General features: G+C 48.2%; 1 protein-coding gene across 1 annotated transcript in view; it reads left to right on the top strand.

The window, feature by feature from the left end:
• The window catches only part of MBTPS2 (membrane bound transcription factor peptidase, site 2), a 43,281-nt gene extending 25,266 nt beyond the window's left edge, over nucleotides 1-18,015 (top strand). Inside the window, exons 6-11 of the mRNA XM_054385673.1 lie at nucleotides 316-434; nucleotides 1,159-1,339; nucleotides 5,661-5,755; nucleotides 7,807-8,002; nucleotides 14,756-14,831; nucleotides 17,793-18,015. Of these exons, the coding sequence (XP_054241648.1) occupies nucleotides 316-434; nucleotides 1,159-1,339; nucleotides 5,661-5,755; nucleotides 7,807-8,002; nucleotides 14,756-14,831; nucleotides 17,793-18,015 (890 nt within the window). The remainder of the gene's footprint in view (nucleotides 1-315; nucleotides 435-1,158; nucleotides 1,340-5,660; nucleotides 5,756-7,806; nucleotides 8,003-14,755; nucleotides 14,832-17,792) is intronic.
• The last annotated feature ends 1,969 nt before the right edge of the window (nucleotides 18,016-19,984 follow it).

Raw genomic sequence — 19,984 nt, 5'->3', positions numbered from 1 at the left:
CCTATCACTCCCTGACACCCTCAAAAGTCCCTCCCCAGCTTTCTTGTAGCCCCCTTGAGATCCTGGAAGGCCACAAGAAGGTCTCCTGGGAGCCTTCTCTTCTCCAGACTGCACAACCCCAACTCTCTCAGTCTGTGCTCATAGCAGAGCAGCTCCAGCCCTCTGCTCATCTCCGTGGCCCTGTTATCAATTCTCCCAGTAATAATTTCAGGAAAAGTTAATTAAAAGGTAACTGTAGAATCTTTCATCTCTTGTTATTAGTGTTTATTTAGAAATGTGATGGGGTTTCAAATTTTTTTTTGTCCTTCTTTTTAGGTGTGTGGCATAATTTTGTTCTTGGTGTTGCAAGCTTCATAGGTTTGTTTCTGCTGCCAGCCATTCTTTTCCCGTTCTATTACACGGGTGCTGGGGCACTTGTCACCGAGATTGCAGAGGTAAGAGCAGATCTTTATTCTTGTCATGTTAGATCCTTTATGACCTGAAATGTGCCTATGTCTCAGTCACACAATCACACAGAATCACAGAATTGTCAGGGTTGGAAGGGACCTCGAAGATTGTGAGGGTGGTGAGACACTGGAACAGGGAGGTGGTGGAAGCCTCACCCCTGGAGGTTTTTGCAGCCAGGCTGGATGTGGCTGTGAGCAACCTGCTGTAGTGTGAGGTGTCCCTGCCCATGGCAGGGGGGTTGGAACTGGCTGAGCCTTGAGGTCCCTTCCAACCCTGACAATTCTGTGATTCTATGATTCTGTGTTAGGGGTTGGAAGGGACCTCTGGAGATCATCCAGTCCAACTCCCCTGACAGAGCAGGACCAACATAGGTCACACAGGAACACATCCAGACAGGGCTTGAAAGTCTCCAGAGAAGGAAACTCCACAACCTCTCTGGGCAGCCTGTTCCAGTGCTCTGGATGATCCTTGAGGTCCCTTTCAACCCTAACAATTCTATGATTCTAAGATTCTATGATCCAGTTCCAACCCCCCTGCCATGGCCAGGGACACCTTACACTAGATTAGGTTGCTCAGAACTACATCCAGCCTGGCCTTAAAAACCTCCGGGGGTGAGGCTTCTATCCTCTGTTGGGCAAGCCTCCTCCAGTGTCTCAGCACCCTTGGAGTTCTAACTATTGCAACTTGACTGACTTCACTGTTTCTTTTCAGGACTCTCCTGCCAATGGACCAAGAGGTCTCTTTGTGGGAGATATTGTCACTCACCTACAAGACTGCCCAGTTTATAGTGTGGAAGATTGGAATTCCTGTCTGGGAGACCTCTCAGACAAGTCACAGGTTGGCTACTGTGTAAGTGCAGCCACCCTACAGCAATTAAGCTTTCCAGCTAGAGGTATGGCTTTAATTCCTCTCTTCGTTATTTTGTAGTGTAATGTTGCCATGTCTTAAAGGCTTTTTGGGTTTTAGGATTTGTTGGAGGGGGCAGGTTTCTCCTAAGTCAAGTCTGCTGTCCTGCCTTAGGCAGTGGCTGATAAGCCACTCATTTTTCTGAATCCAGAAGTGAGGAAGAGGCAGAGAGAATAATTTCTCTGGTCATCAAGTCATCCCTGTATGACCTGAACCATAAAGTTTGCTTCTTCAGGATACTGCATAACTTGCTTATTAGCATACAATTATTTCCTGTATTTTGCCTTCACTTATGTGGATCAACTCAGTCATGTTTTGCAGGTGTCCATTCTACACACTGCCTGACTGCTTTGGTCAGCATGACATTACAAACTGCATGGCTTATAACCCAGTGAAGAATGGTGGGGGTTGGAAGGGACCTCCAAAGGTCACAGTATCACAGTATATCAGAGGTTGGAAAGGACCTCAAGAGATCATCAAGGCCAACCCCCCTGCCAAAGCAGGATCACTTCGGGTAGTCTGCACAGGAGTGCATCCAGATGGGTTTGGCAAGTCTCCAGAGAAGGAAAGGTCAACTAGTCCCATCCCCTTGCAATAAGCAGATTGCCCTCCACTAGATCAGGTTTAGAGCCTTGTTGAGCCTGCCCTTGAACACCTTCAGGGAGGGGGCAACCACCGCCTCCTTGGGCAACCTGTTCCAGTGCCTCACCAGCCTCACTGGAAAGAATTTCTTCCTCATCTCCAGTCTAAATGTGCCCTCCTCAAGCTTCAATCCATTCCCTCTCATCCTATCATTACAAGCCAGTGTAAAAATTCCCTTCCTGCCTTTCTTGTAGCCTCTTTCAGGTACTAGAAGGCTGCTCTAAGGTCTCCCCAGAGCCTTCTTTTCTCCAAGCTGAACAGCCCCAACTCTCTCAGCCTGTCCCATAGGGGAGGTTCTCCAGCCCTCTGATCATCTTTGTGGCCTCCTCTGGACTTGCTCCAGCAGCTCCATGTCTCTCTTCTGCTGGGGGCACCAGAACTGGATGCAGAGGAGCAGAGTAGAGGGGCAGAACCATCTCCTTTGTCCTGCTGCTCACACTGCTTTTCGTGTAGCCTACTTCTCATTCTCCTGTGATACTGAAAAGGTAATTACTATTTTTTTTAGTATGTAAGGAAAGTAATCCTACATCTGGAATCAAAATAAATACCTAAATTGGAAACTAGTGGAGTATGGGTAAGGTCCTGCTTTCAAAGCCCTAATCATTTGGATTGTCCCTCTGAAGAGGAGGGCAGCTTTGGCACAGGCTTTCAGCTGGGCAGGGATGGCAAGTAAGAACCAGTTCTGGATTGCTGTGGGTGTATCTGCTGAGCTTCTGCTCCTCTCTGAAATGCAGTTTCAGAGTCATGGATAATAAAGCTGCATATTCTGTAACTGAACCAGTCCTGTTTAGATTGAAATAGTAGAGATTTAACACTAGGCACTCAATATTGCTTCCAAGCTTGGTTGCTGTATCGTGTGAGCAGCCCATTGTCCCCCTGCTGCATTCTAATCAGACCAGTCTGGCTGCATTTTCAGAGCCATAAGCCTCCAGCAGTGAGAAATATTCCTCTGAAATTAAATGACCTCTCTTCAGTCCCTAGCAGCTGCCATTTGTCAAAATCTTGACAGTTCACAACTTGACATAAATACAGACTATCAATAAAACTGCATCTAGCAAATGGACCTTATCTACTTGACCATAAAACAAATGGGTACTAAGCTGCTGGAGTATGAAGCTAGGCAGAAAACAATGCCCCAAGGACCCTCTTGAAACTAAAAAAAAAAAAAAAGAAAAAGGTGTTTTCTATGCTTTATAAGGAAACTAATTTCATGGTCATTCACTATTCAAACATAGATGCAGTGGCATAGCCTCAGGGTATCTGAAAAAAAGGGATTGTAAGGGTTCAGTGCTTGCACCTGGAAGCCCCAGGCATAAGGTTCCATGTTGTGGACTGCAGAGATAAGGAAAAGGCCCTGGGGGTCCTGGTGGATGGGAGGTTGACCATGAGCCAGCAGTGTGCTCTTGTGGCCAAGAAGGCCAAGGGCATCCTGGGGTGGATTAGAAGGGCTGTGGGGAGTAGGTCCAGAGAGGTTCTCCTCTCCCTCTACTCTGCCCTGGGGAGGCCACGTCTGGAATATTGTGTCCAGTTCTGAGCCTCTCAGTTCAAGAAGGACATCAGGGAGCTGCTTGAGAGAGTCCAGCACAGAGCCACAAAGATGATAAAGTGAGTGGAACATCTTCCTCATGAGGAGAGCCTGAGGGAGCTGAGGCTCTGTAGATTGGAGAGGAGGAGCCTGAGGGTGACCTCATTCATGTTGATAAAGATGTGCAGGGTGAGTGCCAAGGGGCTGGAGCCAGGCTCTGCTGGGTGATGCCCAATGCCAGGACAAAGGGCAAATGTGGAAGCTCAGGCATAGGAAGTTCCATGGAAACTTGAGGAAGAATTTTTTCACTGTGAGAGCAACGGAGCACTGGGACAGGCTGCCCAGAGGGGTTATGGAGTCTCCCTCTCTGGAGATATTCCAAACCCACCTGGATATGTTCCTGTGTGCCCTGGTCTAGGTGCTCCTACTCTGGCAGGGGGTTGGACTGGATGAGCTTTTGAGATCTTTTCCAGCCCCTAACATTCTGTGATGAATCAGCAACCAGTAGCACAGGCTTGATCTGCCTAAGGAAGGTGCTGCAGTGTGCTGTGGCACAGATTCTTACAGTGCCTGTTTTCTGTGGTTGGTGGTTTTATTCAGGCTGTTGTTGTGGAGTTAGTTAGGTTCAATTCCTTTCCAGATCATTCACACAAAGATTCTGTACCACACTGTTTAAATCATGGTTCAAAGCATTGCTGATTTATTGTTGTGCCCTTACAGCTTTGGGAAGCTTTTAAAACCTGAAGCTTTGTAAAGACTTTCACATTTTAAAGAGGATGTTTTGAGTCTTGGTTGTTTCCATAGTCAGCCAGTGAAATCAGTACCAGGAGCAAGTAACACATTTCTGTGCCAAATGTTAGTGCAAGGGAGCCCTCAAACAGGAAGGACATAGATCTGATTGAGCAGGTCCAGAGGAGGGCCACAAAGATGACTGAGGGGATGGAGCACCTCTGCTATGAGGACAGGCAGAGGGAGCTGGGGGTGTTCAGCCTGGAGAAGAGAAGGCTCCAGGCAGACCTAAGAGCAGCCTGCCAGTACCTGAAGGGGGCTACAAAAAGGCTGCAGAGGGACTGGTTGGAAAGGTCTGCAGTGACAGGATGAGGGACAATGGTTTGAAGTTACAGAAGAGGAGATTTAGCTTGGATGTTAGGAACAAGTTCTCTGCCATGAGGGTGGTGGAACACTGCAACAGATTGCCCAGGGAAGTAGTTGAGGCAGTTGGAGCACTTCAAGGTGAGGCTGGACAAGGCTCTGGGCAACCTGATCTAGAGATCCTACCTGGAGTACAGCATCCAGTTCTGGATCCCCTATAACAAGAAGGATCTGGAGGTGCTGGAATGTGCTCTCCCTTGTGGAGAAGGGCCACAAGGATGAGCAGAGGGCTGGAGCTGCTCTGCTATGGAGACAGACTGAGAGAGTTGGGGTTGTTCAGTCTGGAGAAGAGAAGGCTCCCAGGAGACCTTCTTGTGGCCTTCCAGTATCTGAAGGGAGCTACAAGAAAGCTGGGGAGGGACTTTTGAGTGTGTCAGGGAGTGACAGGACTGGGGGGGATGGAGCAAAACTAGAAATGGGTAGATGCAGATTGGATGTTAGGAAGAAATTCTTCCCCATGAGGGTGGTGAGACACTGGCACAGGTTGCCCAGGGAGGTGGTGGAAGCCTCATCCCTGGAGGTTTTTGCAGCCAGGCTGGATGTGGCTCTGAGCAACCTGCTGTAGTGTGAGGTGTCCCTGCCCATGGCAGGGGGGTTGGAACTGGCTGAGCCTTGAGTTCCCTTCCAATCCTTACAATTCCATGAATCTATGAATTCTATGTCCTTGCTGATGGCAGGGGGCTTGGACTAGGTGACCTTTGGAGGTCCCTTCCAACCCAGACCATTCTATGGGAAAAATATTTTGTAAGTTGTAATGCCCAGATCATTGCAGTGGTGGATCCTCCTTAGGTCAGGAGTTATTAAGATGGTTGAAATGATTGAATTCAGGTGGAGTTTATTTGCAGTTGTGACTGAACCACGCCAGGCTCTGTGAATGACTGTAATTCTTCAAGGCTACAGAATGGTTGTTTTACATTAATCAGAGGCTAATTTCTTCTCTGGAAGTGGCTCTAATGTTGATCATTTGCTCTCTGCCCATGTCCTTTAGTCTACAGAAGACTGGATGGCACAGTTGAGTGTTGTAGTAACAACAGCCTCACAGACATTTGCTTTTCATATAGCAATAACTTGGACAACCACCTGGTAAGTGATTTAAACTGCTAATGCTTTGGGGGAAAGCTAAAATGATTTACATGAAATGAGTAATATTCACCAACATTTATGCAGTTAAGTGCTTAAGAATACCTATAGTTTGTATCCCAGGTGTGTGTGTATGTCAGGCTCCCCATGTGCTGCCCAGGGAGGTGGTGGAGTCCCCAAGCCTGGCTGTGTTTCAAGGTGGTTTGGATGTGGTGCTTGGGGATGTGGTTTAGGGGTGAGCCTTGTAGAGCAGGGTTAATGGTTGGACTTGGGGATCCTGAGGCTCTTTTCCAACTGGAATGATTCTGTGATTCTGTGATGTACTTGGCTTAAATTAGGGTGGTTTTTTTTCCCCATGATTAATAAGGGAGTCCCTGGTAGAAAGATCTTACACCTCTCATTCCTTTAGGGAAAAAAGACACCTCCTCCATTTTATAGAGTCATAGAATCAGTCAGGGTTGGAAGGGACCTCAAGGATCAGCCAGTTCCAACCCCCCTGCCATGACCAGGGACACCTCACACTAGATCAGGCTGGCCAGAGCCTCATCCTTAAACACCTCCAAGGTTGGGGCCTCAACCACCTCCCTGGACAACCCATTCCAGGGTCTCACCACCCTGATGGTGAAGAACTTCTTCCTCAGGTCCAGTCTGAGTCTCCCCACTTCCAGCTTTATTCCATTTCCCCCTAGTCCTGTCACTACGTGATAGCCTAAAAAGTCCCTCCCCAGCTTTCTTGTAGGCCCAAGATTTATTTTCACCAACATTGGTGATAAAAAACAACTTTTGAGAGCAAGGTGAAACTGTCTGGTTTGGTGCTTCAGTCTCTAAAGGTACTGAGCTCTACAGGCAGAGCAAGGCACTGGGCTGTCTGTTCAGTTAGCTTGTCTGAAGCCAGCAGCACTGCTGATTAGGTTAAACTCAAAACATAGAATCATAGAATGGTTTGGGTTGGAAACAACCTCCAAAGGTCATCAAGTCCAACCCCCTCTGCAGTAAGCAGGGACATGTTCCACTAGATCAGGATTCCTAGAGCCCTGTTGAGCCTCAACCACTTCCCTGAGCAACCTGTTGCAGTGTTCTACCACCTGCATGGTGCAGAGCTTGTTCCTAACATCCAAGCTAAATCTGCTCTTCTCTTGTTTCAAACCATCTTCCCTCATCCTGTCCCTACAGGCCTTTGCAAACAGTCTCTCTCCATCCTTCTTGTAGCCCCTTCAGGTACTGGCAGGCTGCTGTTAGGTCTCCCTGGAGCCTTCTCCTCTCCAGGCTGATCACCCCCAGCTCCCTCAGCCTGTCCTTGTAGCAGAGGTGTTCCAGTCCCCTGATCATCTTTGTGGCTCTCCTCTGGCCCTGCTCCATCTGCTCCATGTCCTGTTTGTGTTGAGGGCTCCAGACCTGTACACAATACTCCAGGTGAGGTCTCACCAGAGCAGAGCAGAGTGTCAGAATCCCCTCTCTCCATCTCTGGCCACACTGCTATTGATGCAGCCCAGGCTGCCCTTGGCCTTCTGTGCTGCAAGCTCACACTGCCTGCTCCTGTCCAGCTTCACCAGAGCTGAGTCCCAGGGGACAATCCCCTCCCTGCTCCTGCTGGACACAGCATTGCTGATCCCAGCCAGGATGCCTTTGGCTTTCTTGGCCACCTGGGCACACTGCTGCCTCCTCTTCAGCTGCTTGGCCATTAGCACCCCCAGGTCCCCCTCCTCCAAATTCCACCAAAAAAGGTAATGACAAGTTGAATGGCTATGAGGTAGAGGTTCTGCAGGATTTCAGAACAACAACAACAAAAAAATCCACCAAAAAATCATATTTCAGCTCCTCAGGGGCTGGTAGTATATCAGTGAAGCCCTTTTTGCTTTAAAAAGGAACACACAGGGTGTTCAAGGCCAGGTTGGATGAGGCCTTGAGCAGCTGAGTCTGATTGAGAGGTGTCCCTGCCCATGATGGGGAGGTTGGAGGAGATGATCTCTGAGGTCCCTTCCAGCCTGAGCCATTCTATGCTCTTTTTTTCTGCTGTGTTGGGAGCTACCTTTACCTTTGCTGTTGCTTTGCAGCATGCCTGCCTGCCAGCACGGAAGGTGATTGAGGCCAGCAAGGTTTGTCGAGCCAACAGGGACTGCCAGAAGGATTTTGTGCCAAGCTTCTGTGTGACTCCTTCTTTAGAGAACCAGACAAGGCTCATCAGGGTAAAACATCCCCCTCACATTGACATGCTGTACGTGGGGCACCCCTTGCACCTGCAGTACACAGGTTGGTATCGTTCCTTGGTCTCATTTCTTGCACAGTTTCACAGCAAGGATTTCTGGTGTGCTTGACTTTGCCTGCCTGCTTGAAGGAGGTTTTTGGAGAGCTTGGCATTTAACTTGGTTAATGCAGAATCCATTTCTTCTTACAGCCAGTGGAGAGACATGGACTGCTCAGGCCTAAAATGAAATGTGCACAGTGCAGTGAGTTGTGAAGGTAATAGAAACCATATATGATAAGAGGTGGTTGTTTACTCAGAACAGCAGGGAAGGGCTGTGTCTAGAACAGATCTCACTTAGATTAGTCATGGGAACCAGGCACCTGCATTTGCCTTACACCAAAACTGCTCAAAATGCTGGTGTAAAATCTCTGGGGCATCTTCCTCTAACACCTTGCCTGGCAAGCTGCTGGACAGCAGCCCCAAGGAGAAGGTCCTGGGAGTGCTGGTGGGCAGGAAGTTCTGCGTGGGACAGGAATGTGCCCTGGTGGCCAAGAAGGCCAAGGGGGTCCTGGGGGGCATTCAGAGGAGTGTGTCCAGCAGATCCAGGGAGGTTCTCCTCCCCCTCTGCTCTGCCCTGCTGAGACCTCACCTGGAATATTGCATCCAGTTCTGGGCTGCCCAGTTCAAGAGGGACAGGGATCTGCTGGAGAGGGTCCAAGGGAGGGCTACAAGGATGCTGAAGGGACTGGAGACTGTCTGGTGAGGAGAGGCTGAGAGACCTGGGGGTGGTTAGTGTGGAGAGGAGAAGACTGAGAGGGGATCTGATCAATGTCTGTAAATATCTGAGGGCTGGGGGTCAGGAGAGAGGGGACAGGCTCTGCTCAGTTTCACCCTGGGATAGGACAAGGGGCAATGGATATAAACTCCAGCACAGGAGGTTCCACCTCAACATGAGGAGGAACTTCTTCACTGTGAAGGTCCCAGAGCCCTGGAACAGGCTGCCCAGAGAGGTTGTGGAGTCTCCTCCTCTGGAGCCTTTCCAGCCCTGTCTGGATGTGTTCCTGTGTGACCTGTGCTGGATTCTCTGGTCCTGCTCTGGCAGGGGGTTGGACTGGAAGATCTCCAGAGGTCACTTCCAACTCCTCACATCCTGTGAGCCTGTGAATATTAACAGGAGTGCTTAAACTACACCTAATAACCACATTCCCGTGACTATCAAACCACAAGGACAATCACAAAACAGTTTGGGGTTTTTTTCCATTTAAATGCCCTGAAGTTAATAACATAAAACAGTTTAGTTCCTTCTTTTGAACTGGATTATGGCTCTCCTTTACAGAATCACAGAATGTTAGGGTTTGGAAGGGACCTGGAAAGCTCATCCAGTCCAACCCCTCTGCCAGAGCAGAGCACCTACAGCAGGTCACACAGGAATGCATCCAGGTGGGTTTGGAAGATCTCCAGAGAAGGAGACTCCACAACCTCTCTGGGCAGCCTCTTCCAGGGCTCTGGTTGCTCTAAGGTCTCCCCAGAGCCTTCTTTTCTAGAGGCTAAACAGCCCCAGGGCTCTCAGTCTGTCACCATAGGGGAGGTTCTCCAGCCCTCTGATCTTCTTCATGGCCTCCTCTGGACCTCCTTCAGCAGCTCCTTGTCCCTCTTATGCTGGGAGCCCCAGAACTGGATGCAGTACTCCAGGTGGGGTCTCAGTAGAGCAGAGCAGAGGGACAGAATCCCCTCCCCCGTCCTGCTCCTCTCATCTCTTGAGGCAGCCCAGAATGTGATTTGCCTTCTGGGCCTGAGTGTATTAATTTGAAAGCTAACAGCTTGACTTCATTACAAACTTTGCTGCAAGTGCAGAGGGGGAAAACACCAGAGCTGATTGTTGGATACTGGCTTGGGCAGCAGGCAGCCTCCTGTACCATGGTAGAGTTCCATGCATTCCACTGAAACGACTTCTAAAGATTTCAAGGCTTAACTTTGCACTGTACAAGACTGGCTGGAGGGCAGCAGGTTTGTTTTTTTTTTCCAAATGTGATTGATCAGAATGTGGTAAACATTTAAATGTTTTAATTTTTTTGTTACAGTTAAGAAAAGAAAAGAATTTCTTCCTCTGCTGTGTGAATTTTGCATTAGGAATATGTTTCAATGAATGCCTGGCTCATTCATGTGATCATTGTGCCTGCAGGAAACAGAACTTCTTAGAGGGATGCTGCATTTAACACACAACTCTTATTAGCTACTTACAAGAAATATTGTACAGCTTCCTTCTGTCAAAAGTTTCTCTTTCCTCAAAGTAAAATACTGCTGCAAAAATGGTTTTGGTTGATATGGAGGTTATGTAGAGCTCTTCTTTTCAGCGTAACAACACACAGAGCTGTAAGCAGTCATGCTCCTAAATGATGACCTTGCAGTACTGGCAATATGGCCCGAGGTAAAACAGAAGGAATGATTAGAAATCACAGAAGGGACCTCCAAAGCTCATCCAGTCCATCCTCCCTGCACTCAGCAGGGACATCCTCAACTAGATCAGGTTGCCCAGAGCCTTGTCCAGCCTCACCTTGAAGAGTCCAACTGCCTCAACAATCTCCCTGGGCAGCCTGTTGCAGTGTTCCACCACCCACATGGTGCAGAGCTTGTCCTCACATCCAATCTAAATCTGCTCTTCTCTCATTTCAAACCATTGTCCCTCGTCCTATCACTGCAGGCCTTTGCAAACAGTCCCTCTGCAGCCTTCTTGGAGCCCCCTTCAGGTACTGGAAGGTTGTTCTTAGGTCTGCCTGGAGCCTTCTCCTCTCCAGGCTGATCACCCCCAGCTCCCTCAGCCTGTCCTCGTAGCAGAGGTGTTCCAGTCCCCTGATCATCTTTGTGGCTCTCCTCTGGCCCTGCTCCATCTGCTCCATGTCCTGTTTGTGTTGAGGGCTCCAGACCTGTACACAATACTCCAGGTGAGGTCTCACCAGAGCAGAGCAGAGTGTCAGAATCCCCTCTCTCCATCTCTGGCCACACTGCTATTGATGCAGCCCAGGCTGCCCTTGGCCTTCTTTGATGCAAGCTCACACTGCCTGCTCCTGTCCAGCTTCTCATCCGCCAGAGCTCCCAAGTCCTTTTCCACAGGGCTGCTTTCTAACACCTCATCCCCCAAGCCTGTATTGATAATGAGGATTGCTCCAACCCACATGCAGGACCCTGTACTTGGTTTGAACCTCATGAGGTTCACCTGGGCTGACCTCTCCAGGTTGTCCAGGTCCTTCTGTATGACATCCCATCCCTCTAGCAGGACACCTTTGCTTGCTGCCACGAGGTTTGATCCATTACAGCCATGACATTTATCTTCTCATATTAAAATATCTAGAGCTCAGTCCAGCAACTACCAGGAGAGTTTCTTTGGATTTGGAGGTGTCTCCAGGAGCAAGTTTGGGAATTTAGATCCATGTCTAGTGGTTGCCAAGGACAACAAAGAGGGAAGGAGATTAGTGATCCATTCTCAGAAACAGAAACATTCAGGTTGGAAGAGCCTCAGGATCACCAAGCCCAACCATGAACCCTACTCTGCAAGGCTCACCCCTAAACCACATCCCCAAGCACCACATCCAAACCACCTTCAAACACAACCAGGCTTGGGGACTCCACCACCTCCCTGGGCAGCCTCTGCCAATCCCTGACCACTCTTGCTGGGGAAAAATGTTTCCTAATGTTCAGCCTAAACCTCCCCAGTCACAGCTTGAGGCCATTCCCTCTTGTCCTATCACTAATTCCCTGTCAGAAGAGACCAGCAGCAACCTCTCCACAACCTCCTTTCAGGTAGCTGTAGACAGCAATGAGCTCTGCCCTCAGCCTCCTCTTTTCCAAACTAACCATCCCCAGCTCCTTCAGTCTCTCTCCATCAGATTTCTTCTCCAGGCCCTTCCCAGCTTCCTTGCCCTCCTCTGCCCTGGCTCCAGCACCTCCACATCTCTCTGGCATTGAGGTGCCCAAAACTGGACACAAGTAGGCACAGCTCCAGCTTCAGGATGGTGACTTCCTATGGTCATTAGCTGTTTGTCAGGAGGCAGTGAAGCTTGGGAATGAGAGTGTGCTGCAGTGTGTGTCTCTTGGAACCTTTGCACACACTGCCTGCCTCAGCCATTCTGCTATTTTGGCCCAGGAACAAGAGGTCTGATCAGATGTTCTGATATCAGCCTCCAGCCTGATGAGTTGTTTACTTTGGGTATCACTTGACTTGGATGCCTCTGACTTTCTGAAGGGAATGGTGTCCAGGGTTTCTGTCTGTTGTATTCCTCATCTGTTGGTCCAACAGACTTCATTTTCTCCCAGTTCCTGAAACTCAAAGGTCTTTCTGAAGCTCAGGTAAGAGAAGATGATTTGCAAGCTGTCTTGGTACAGCTGTGGCATTGTTGCCACACCAAACCTATTGTTTTTATGGGACTCCTTGGTATCCAAATCTCTCCATCTCATGCTAGGCTTGCTGGTTGGACTAATTATAGCTTCTGACTCATCAGAAGGGCCTCTGTTAACAGAAGAACATTTGGTTATGTGACTGACTGGACCAGTTCTCTGCCTCGTGTTCCCTTGGAATTACTCTCCTCTCATCTTTGTTCTGCTGCCCTTGAATTGTTTATTGAACCTGAAGAAAATTGATCTTGCTCTTGACTCTGCTCTGGTGGGATCCCAGCTGGAGTATTGTGTGCAGCTCTGGAGCCCTGAACACAGGAAGGACATGGACCTGATGGAGCAGAGCCATAAGAATGATGAGGGGGTTGGAGCTGCTCTGCTGTGAGGACAGGCTGAGGGAGCTGGGGGTGTTCAGCCTGGAGAAGAGAAGGCTCCAGGGAGATCTAAGAGCAGCCTTGCAGTACATTAGGGAGGCTACAAGAAGGGTGGAGGGAGACTGTTTGCAAAGGCCTGGCAGTGGTTTGAAATGAGGGAAGAGCAGATTTAGATTGGATGTTAGAAACAAGTTCTGCACCAGGAGGGTGCTGGAACACTGGAAAAGGTTGCCCAGGGAAATAGTTGAGGCCCCATCCCTCCAGGTCTTCAGGATGAGGCTGGACAAGGCTGTGGGCAACCTGATCTGGTTGAGGATGTTCCTGCTGAGTGCAGAGGGTGGTGGTGGACTAGGTGACCTTTGGAGGTCCCTTCCAACCCAACCCATTCTATGATTCTGTTAGTTTTGGGTATGCTATGTAGTAGTGCTGTGAGGTTCTCAGAGCTCCCTTAGCCTATAGCTTTAAATTCTCTCAAAGGGTGACTTAAATTGTTCCTTTCCCAAGGGATGTTTGTCCTGAGTGGTGTTTGAACTCCTGCCTCTACATAACTCTGTGGAGATTGTATCTCATGGCTATAACTTTTTCCCATGCTGGTAGGAAAATTCAGACCATACTGGCTCTGGGCAACCTGATCTAGTTGAGGATGTCCCTGCTTACTGCAGGGGGGGTTGGACTGGATGACCTTTGAAGGTCCCTTCCAAGCCATTCTGTGATTCAGTGATTCTATGACCTCACATCCCAAGTTGTTCTCTAGGGACACAGTAGCTGCTGCTGATACTGTGCAAGCTCATTCCTAGGGGGATTTTCTAATTCTGCCTTCATTTACCTAATCCTCTGCCTTCTGGGGACAAGACTCCACTGGACTGTGAGTGGAGCCTTAGAGTAGGAAAGATGTCCATCTTCCATCCATCTGTCTCAGAACTCAGGCTTTCAAATGATCCCTGAGGCTGACAGACTGAGACTGCTGTTTACTTTGAAAGCCCTCATGAAGACTTTTTATGAGGCAACCCAGATGGAGCATCCCTGTAGCACACTGGGAGGTCTCAAGCTACCTCAGTTCTCTTTGAAGAGCCTCTCATAAACATCTGACATGCAGTCAGCTGAAGCTTCATGTACATCTTCAAAGAAGTTAGAGTACCACAGGAGCATTTCAAGATCATAAGGTGCTTGACACTGCAATTTTCCAGCCATTATTTATAGGAAGGATGCTGAGCCCCACCTCCCAAGTTGTGAAGTTGCACTGAGGTACATCTTGGAGTAACTGCTGGTACCATCTGAGGACAAAAGAGCAAAGCTGCTCCTCATATGATGCCTCCAAACCCCTCCCCAGCCTCATTGCTCTTCTCTGGACACTCTCCAGCCCCTCAATGTCTTTCCTATCCTGTGGCACCCAGAATTGAACCCAGTGCTCAAGCTGTGGCCTCACCAGGGCTGAGCCCAGGGACACCATCCCTGCCCTGCTCCTGCTGCCCACACTGGTGTTGATCCAGGCCAGGTTGCTGTTGGCCTTCTTGGCCACCTGTGCACATTGGGACTCCAGAACTCTGCTCCCTAACTGCCCCACTGCTACTATAAACCATGAGCTCAGTCTGAGGTTGGGGAGGGGGAATCTTCTGAAGGTGCTGCAAGAGCAGAACTTTCTGGCTCTCAGAGGAAGTGCACAGGCACTGTGGATGTCTGCATGTGTTGACCAAAAGTCTGGTAACTCTCACCTCCTTTGATATGTTTTTCTTTGCAAAGGACTTAACTTCCACAGTGTGGGCTTTGTGAATGTAGCTGCCCAGTTGCTTCTGAAAATCCATGGCTCAGAGCTGCTTCTGCTGACACCCTGCTGGTTGCATTTGGCAGAGTCACTTGGATGTGACAGTGACCCAGGGTTCAGAGGGGTTTCATGGCTGCACTCTTCAGAACAAAGCCATGCCTGGGCTATTCACCCTTGAATAAATGGCAGTTGAGAGGTGATTTTGCTGCAGAATCCTTCTCTAAAGCTCAGAGTGTGATCATCCTGGAATGACTGCTGATGCTCTCTCTGTGTCTTTCTGTTTTCTGTTGCAGTAAGTCTCAGCAGCTTTGTGCCACGACAAAACTTCCTCAGCAGCGATCTGCCTGTGGTGATAGAGACATTTTGCAAGTATCCTTTGGAAGTGTTTCTTCTTTTGAAGGCAAGAAGGGAACTCTGCAGAGTTTGGTGGCCCAGGAAAATTGCAGTTGGATATCAATTTAGACAGGAGGCAGAGAAACATGCCCAGTGGCAGGACAAGGGGCAGTGGGTGGAAGTTCACAGGATCACAGGATGTCAGGGGTTGGAAGGGACCCAAAGAGATCTTCCAGTCCAATCCCCTGCCAGAGCAGGACCAGAGAATCTAGCTTAGGTCACAGAGGAGCACATCCAGTCACCAGAGAAGGAGACTCCACAACCTCTCTGGGCAGCCTATTCCAGGGCTCTGGGACCCTCACAGTAACGAAGTTCCTCCTTGTGTTGAGGTGGAACCTCCTGTGCTGGAGTTTATATCCATTGCCCCTTGTCCTGTCACAGGGAGCAACTGAGCAGAGCCTGTCCCCTCCCTCCTGACCCCCAGCCCTCAGATATTTATAAACATTGATTAAATCCCCTCTCAGTCTTCTCTTTTCCAGACTAAAACCCCCCAGGTCCCTCAGCCTCTCCTCACCAGGCAGTCTCCAGTCCCTTTCTCATCCTCATAGCCCTCCCTTGGACTCTCTCCAGCAGATCCTTGTCCCTCCTAAACTGGGGAGCCCAAAACTGAACACAGTACTCAAGATGAGGTCTCACCAGGGCAGAGCAAAGGGGGAGGAGAACCTCCCTTGAGCTTGAGGCATAGGAAGTTCCATGGAAACTTGAGGAAGAATGATTTCCCTGTGAGGGTGACAGAACCCTGGAACAGGCTGCCCAGGGGGTTGTGGAGTCTCCCTCTCTGGAGATATCCAAAACCTGCCTGGCTGTGTTCCTGTGTGACCTGCTGTAGGTGCTCCTGCTCTGGCAGGGGGCTTGGCCTGGATGATCTCTGGAGGTCCCTCCCAGCCCCTAACATTCTGTGATTCTGTGATTTCTGTCGAGTTTTGACATCTTTCTCCCTGCTCTGTATTGATTATTGTCCACCTGCCAAGCTCAGAATGAAACCTCCTGCTTGTGCTTTGCAGGATAATGTTGGCCACTGCTTTCTTAAACCCTTTCTTCAAGTGAGTCTTAACAGCTCTGATGAGAAAGTTAGAGTAAGCCTGGAGAAATGAGATGTTATCCCTAGCTTTGGTATGTCAGGGTTTGATCATTTCTGAGTCATTATGCTGAACTAAGTAACAGGACATGGCTGCTCTTCACAGGCTCACAGGATGTTAGGGTTGGAAGAGACCTCTGGAGATCATCCAGTCCAACCCCCTGCCAGAGCAGGAGCAGAGAATCCAGCACAGGTCACACAGGAACACATCCAGATGGGGCTGGAAAGGCTCCAGAGAAGGAGACTCCACAACCTCTTCTGTTTTTCTTCTTATCAGCAGAAAACAGAACATAGCCAATTCAAAAAGCAGGACAAGAATTCATTTAAATCATGTTTATTAATGAACAAGATTCCATAGGTATGTACATGCAGAAAGGGTAGCAGGCTTGCGTGGGGGTAAGCTAAGAAACCTTAGCCCTAGAAAGGGAAATATTTCTAGAATCAGAATGAGTTGGGTTGGAAGGGACTACCAAAGGTCATCTAGGCCAACCCCTCTGCAGTCAGCAGGGACATCTTCCACTAGACCTGGTTGCTCAGAGCCCTGTCCAGCCTGGCCTTGAATATCTCCAGGGATAGGGCCTCAACTACCTCCCTGGGCAACCTGTTGCAATGTTCCAGTACTGTCATGGTGTAGAACTTGTTCCTAACATCCAATCTAAATCTCCTCTTTTTATATTTCAAGCCATTGTCCCTCATCCTATCACTGCAGGCCTTTGCAAACAGTCTCTCTCCATCCTTCTTGTAGCCCCCTTCAGGTACTGGCAGGCTGCTCTTAGGTCTCCCTGGAGCCTTCTCTTCTCCAGGCTGAACCACCCCAGCTCCCTCAGCCTGTCCTTGTAGCAGAAGTGTTCCCCCTGATTTTTGTGGCCTCCTCTGGCTCCATCAGGTCCATGTCCTTCCTGTGTTGATGACTCCAGAGCTGGATGCAGCCCTCTGGGTGAGGTCAAGTGTCAGAATCACCTCCCTGGATCTGCTGGCCATGCATCTTTTGATGCAGCTCTGGGTGTGATTTGCCTTCTGGGCTGCAAGCTCACACTGTGGGCTCATATCCAGCTTCTCATCCACCAGCACCCCCCAAGTCCTTTTGTGCAGGGCTGCTCTCAAATCCATCATCCCCCAGCCTGGACTGACATTTAGCATTGCCCCAACCTATGGCTACAGGACTATTGGAAGAACCTTTGCCAAGAGGGAAGGTTCTGCATAAGCTCCCCTTTTCTGGGAGCACCCCAACAGCTGGCCCAGCTGTTCTCTCATTCAGACATCTTCTTGTCTGGCTTTGGAGGTAGGTATTAGAGTTAATAAGCCTTTACCAGCAATAAAAAGGATCTGCCCTTGCCTCATCTTCACACAGCCACTCAGCTCTTCTGGCTAACAGGTAAGCAGGAGGGAGAGGCCAGGTTTCCTGTTATATTCCAGCCTTTTACTTACTGCCCTGAGGGAGTGTTTTGGAAAATATTCCTAATCATTATTTCCTACTGAGGTCATAGGTCTAGAATACCTTCTTACTTCAGGTGTGGAGTCAGAACCTTCCTTTAAAACCACACAAAGCTGGGCAGTGTTAAGAGGGATGATGTTGCCATCTCTTGCTTCCATCCCAGTTGTGAATGAAGAGTTCCTCTTTAGTGATCCAAACCTAGGGAACACAAATCAATACAAATCAACCTCTAAAGGCAGGTGTCAAACTCAGTGTGCTCAGAATTTCTGTGAAACAGGATGGCACCTAAAAAAAAAAACCCAAACAGCTCTTGTATGGTTCTTTCTGCATGCTAGAAATGAAAATAACAAAAATATGGTTTGCATTGCATTTGTCTTTCCATTTTCCCGGATGTTATTCATGCACCTTAACTGCAGCCCTCCAGGTACCTAATTTCACTGTCAGGAGCACTGGCAGTTATCAATGCTGTACCCTGCTTTGCTTTGGATGGCCAGTGGATTTTGAATTCCTTCCTGGAAGCCACTCTCAGCTCCCTGATTGTAGAGAAACAAACCAGAGAGCTGGTTGGCTTTCTGGTTTTGCTGGCTGGTAGTGCACTTCTGGCTGCCAACGTTGCCCTGGGCCTTTGGATGGTGACAGCACGGTAGAGCATTGGCTACACTTCCATTGGGTCTCAGAGCACACAGAAATAATGAATCCATTGCCTTGCAAAACTTGGTCAGGACTGAGACTGAGATAATGCCCTCTAAAATGAGACTGAAGGAACCATCACTGCTGGCTGCTGGTTTCAAACTGTACAACGTTGTGCCTATGGCCATGAGCAGCTGATAGGAAGAGGCAGGAAGCTTTTGATGTCCTCTTGAAGCACTGTTCTGTATTTGGAGAGGTTTCACAGGACAAAGCCTAAGACTTCATTCATTCAGGTGACAAAATAAGGGAATGATGTGGCCTCAAACATCTGTAAAGTGGAAGGAAAAAAACCAAACCCACTTAGCTTTGATTTGGTAATTGGAACAGTTCTCAGAAAGACTTGGTGGGCTGTGATCATTACTTAGCATAGTTTGGAGTGTCTTGGTTTGGGGTTTTTTGTTGTTTTATTTTATTTTATAATTTGGATAACTGTCAGAAAGTCTTTGTGGGCTCTGATTATTTCTTAGCATAGTTTGGAGTGTCTTGGTCTGGGTTTTTTGTTGTTGTTGCTTTATTTTATAATTTGGATAATTGTCAGAAATTCTTTGTGGGCTCTGATTATTTCTTAGCATAGTTTTGAGTGTCTTGGTTTGGGGTTTGTTGTTGTTTTATTTTATAATTTGAATAATTGTCAAGGTCTTTGTGGGCTCTGATCATTTCTTAGTCACCATAGTTTTGAGTATCTTGGTTTGGGGTTTTTGTTGTTGTTTTATTTTATAATTTGAATAATTGTCAGTAAATCTTTGTGGGCTCTGATTATTTCTTAGCATAGTTTGGAGTGTCTTGGTTTGGGGTTTGTTGTTGTTTTATTTTATAATTTGAATAATTGTCAGAAAATCTTTGTGGGCTCTGATTATTTCTCAGCATAGTTTTGAGTGTCTTGGTTTGGGTTTTTTTTGTTGTTTTATAATTTGAATAATTGTCAGGGAATCTGTGTGGGCTCTGATCATTCCTTAGCATAGTTTTGAGTGTCTTGGTTTGGGTTTGGTTTTTTGTTTTTGTTGTGTTGTTCTATAATTTGAACAATTGTCAGAAAATCTTTCTGGGCTCTGATCATTCCTTAGCATGGTTTTGAGTGTCTTGGGTTGGTTGGGGGCTTTTCTCCATCTGGTATTTAACCCAACTGGACCCCTAAGAAGCCCTAAAGTCTGATCTCAAAATGCTGAAAAGCTAAGTAAATGCTAACACAAAGAAATCTTTTTGCCAACCCCCCAGATGCTGCAGGTTTGAAGGAGGTGTGACATAAGTGTTTTGGGAAGGGAAGGTGTTCAAGGCCAGGCTGGATGAGACCTTGAGCAGCCAAGTCTCGTTGAGAGGTGTCCCTGCCCATGGCAGGGAGGTTGGAGTGGATGATCTCTAAAGTCCTTGCCAACCTAAGCCATTCCATGATTCTAGGAAATGTTTACCATGTGTTGATGAGGAGAGAGAGGCCACAGGGGTTGGGATCTTCCCTTTCCAGCTAGCCCAAATGGCTGGCAGCATGTTGTCCTCAGGCTGCAGATCAGAAGTGCCAATGTCTGATAAGAATGAGGCTCCTGGGAGGATACCAAAGGCCACACTTCTGTGTTCCTGCCATGTTCAGTGGTCTGCTGTCACACACAGCTGAAGATGGTGTTGGGGTTTTTTTTAAAGGCAATATTTGTCAGCAATAGCTACAAAAGAACAATTTGAATTCCTGAGTGCTGAAGTATGTTGTGCAGAGTAATAATAATAATAATAATAAAGTGATAAATGTGTTGTTTTACTCAGCAAATGCCTATTGTATTATGCCTGTTTCCACTTGGGTTTGTGCTGGCTGTCTTCTGATGCTATGTATGTCAATGTACAGTAACTCCTGGGTGGTTTTCTCTTTTAAAAGATTGTTGCCTCCCTTTGCTGGGATTCATCCTGGACCAAGGGATGAATCATAGAATGGTCCAGGTCGGA

Source organism: Indicator indicator, chromosome 1 (genome assembly GCF_027791375.1).
Source record: "Indicator indicator isolate 239-I01 chromosome 1, UM_Iind_1.1, whole genome shotgun sequence".
Lineage (NCBI taxonomy): Eukaryota > Metazoa > Chordata > Aves > Piciformes > Indicatoridae > Indicator > Indicator indicator.
The sequence above is the reverse complement of the archived record's forward strand: the minus strand, read 5'-3'. Positions and strand labels throughout refer to the sequence as shown.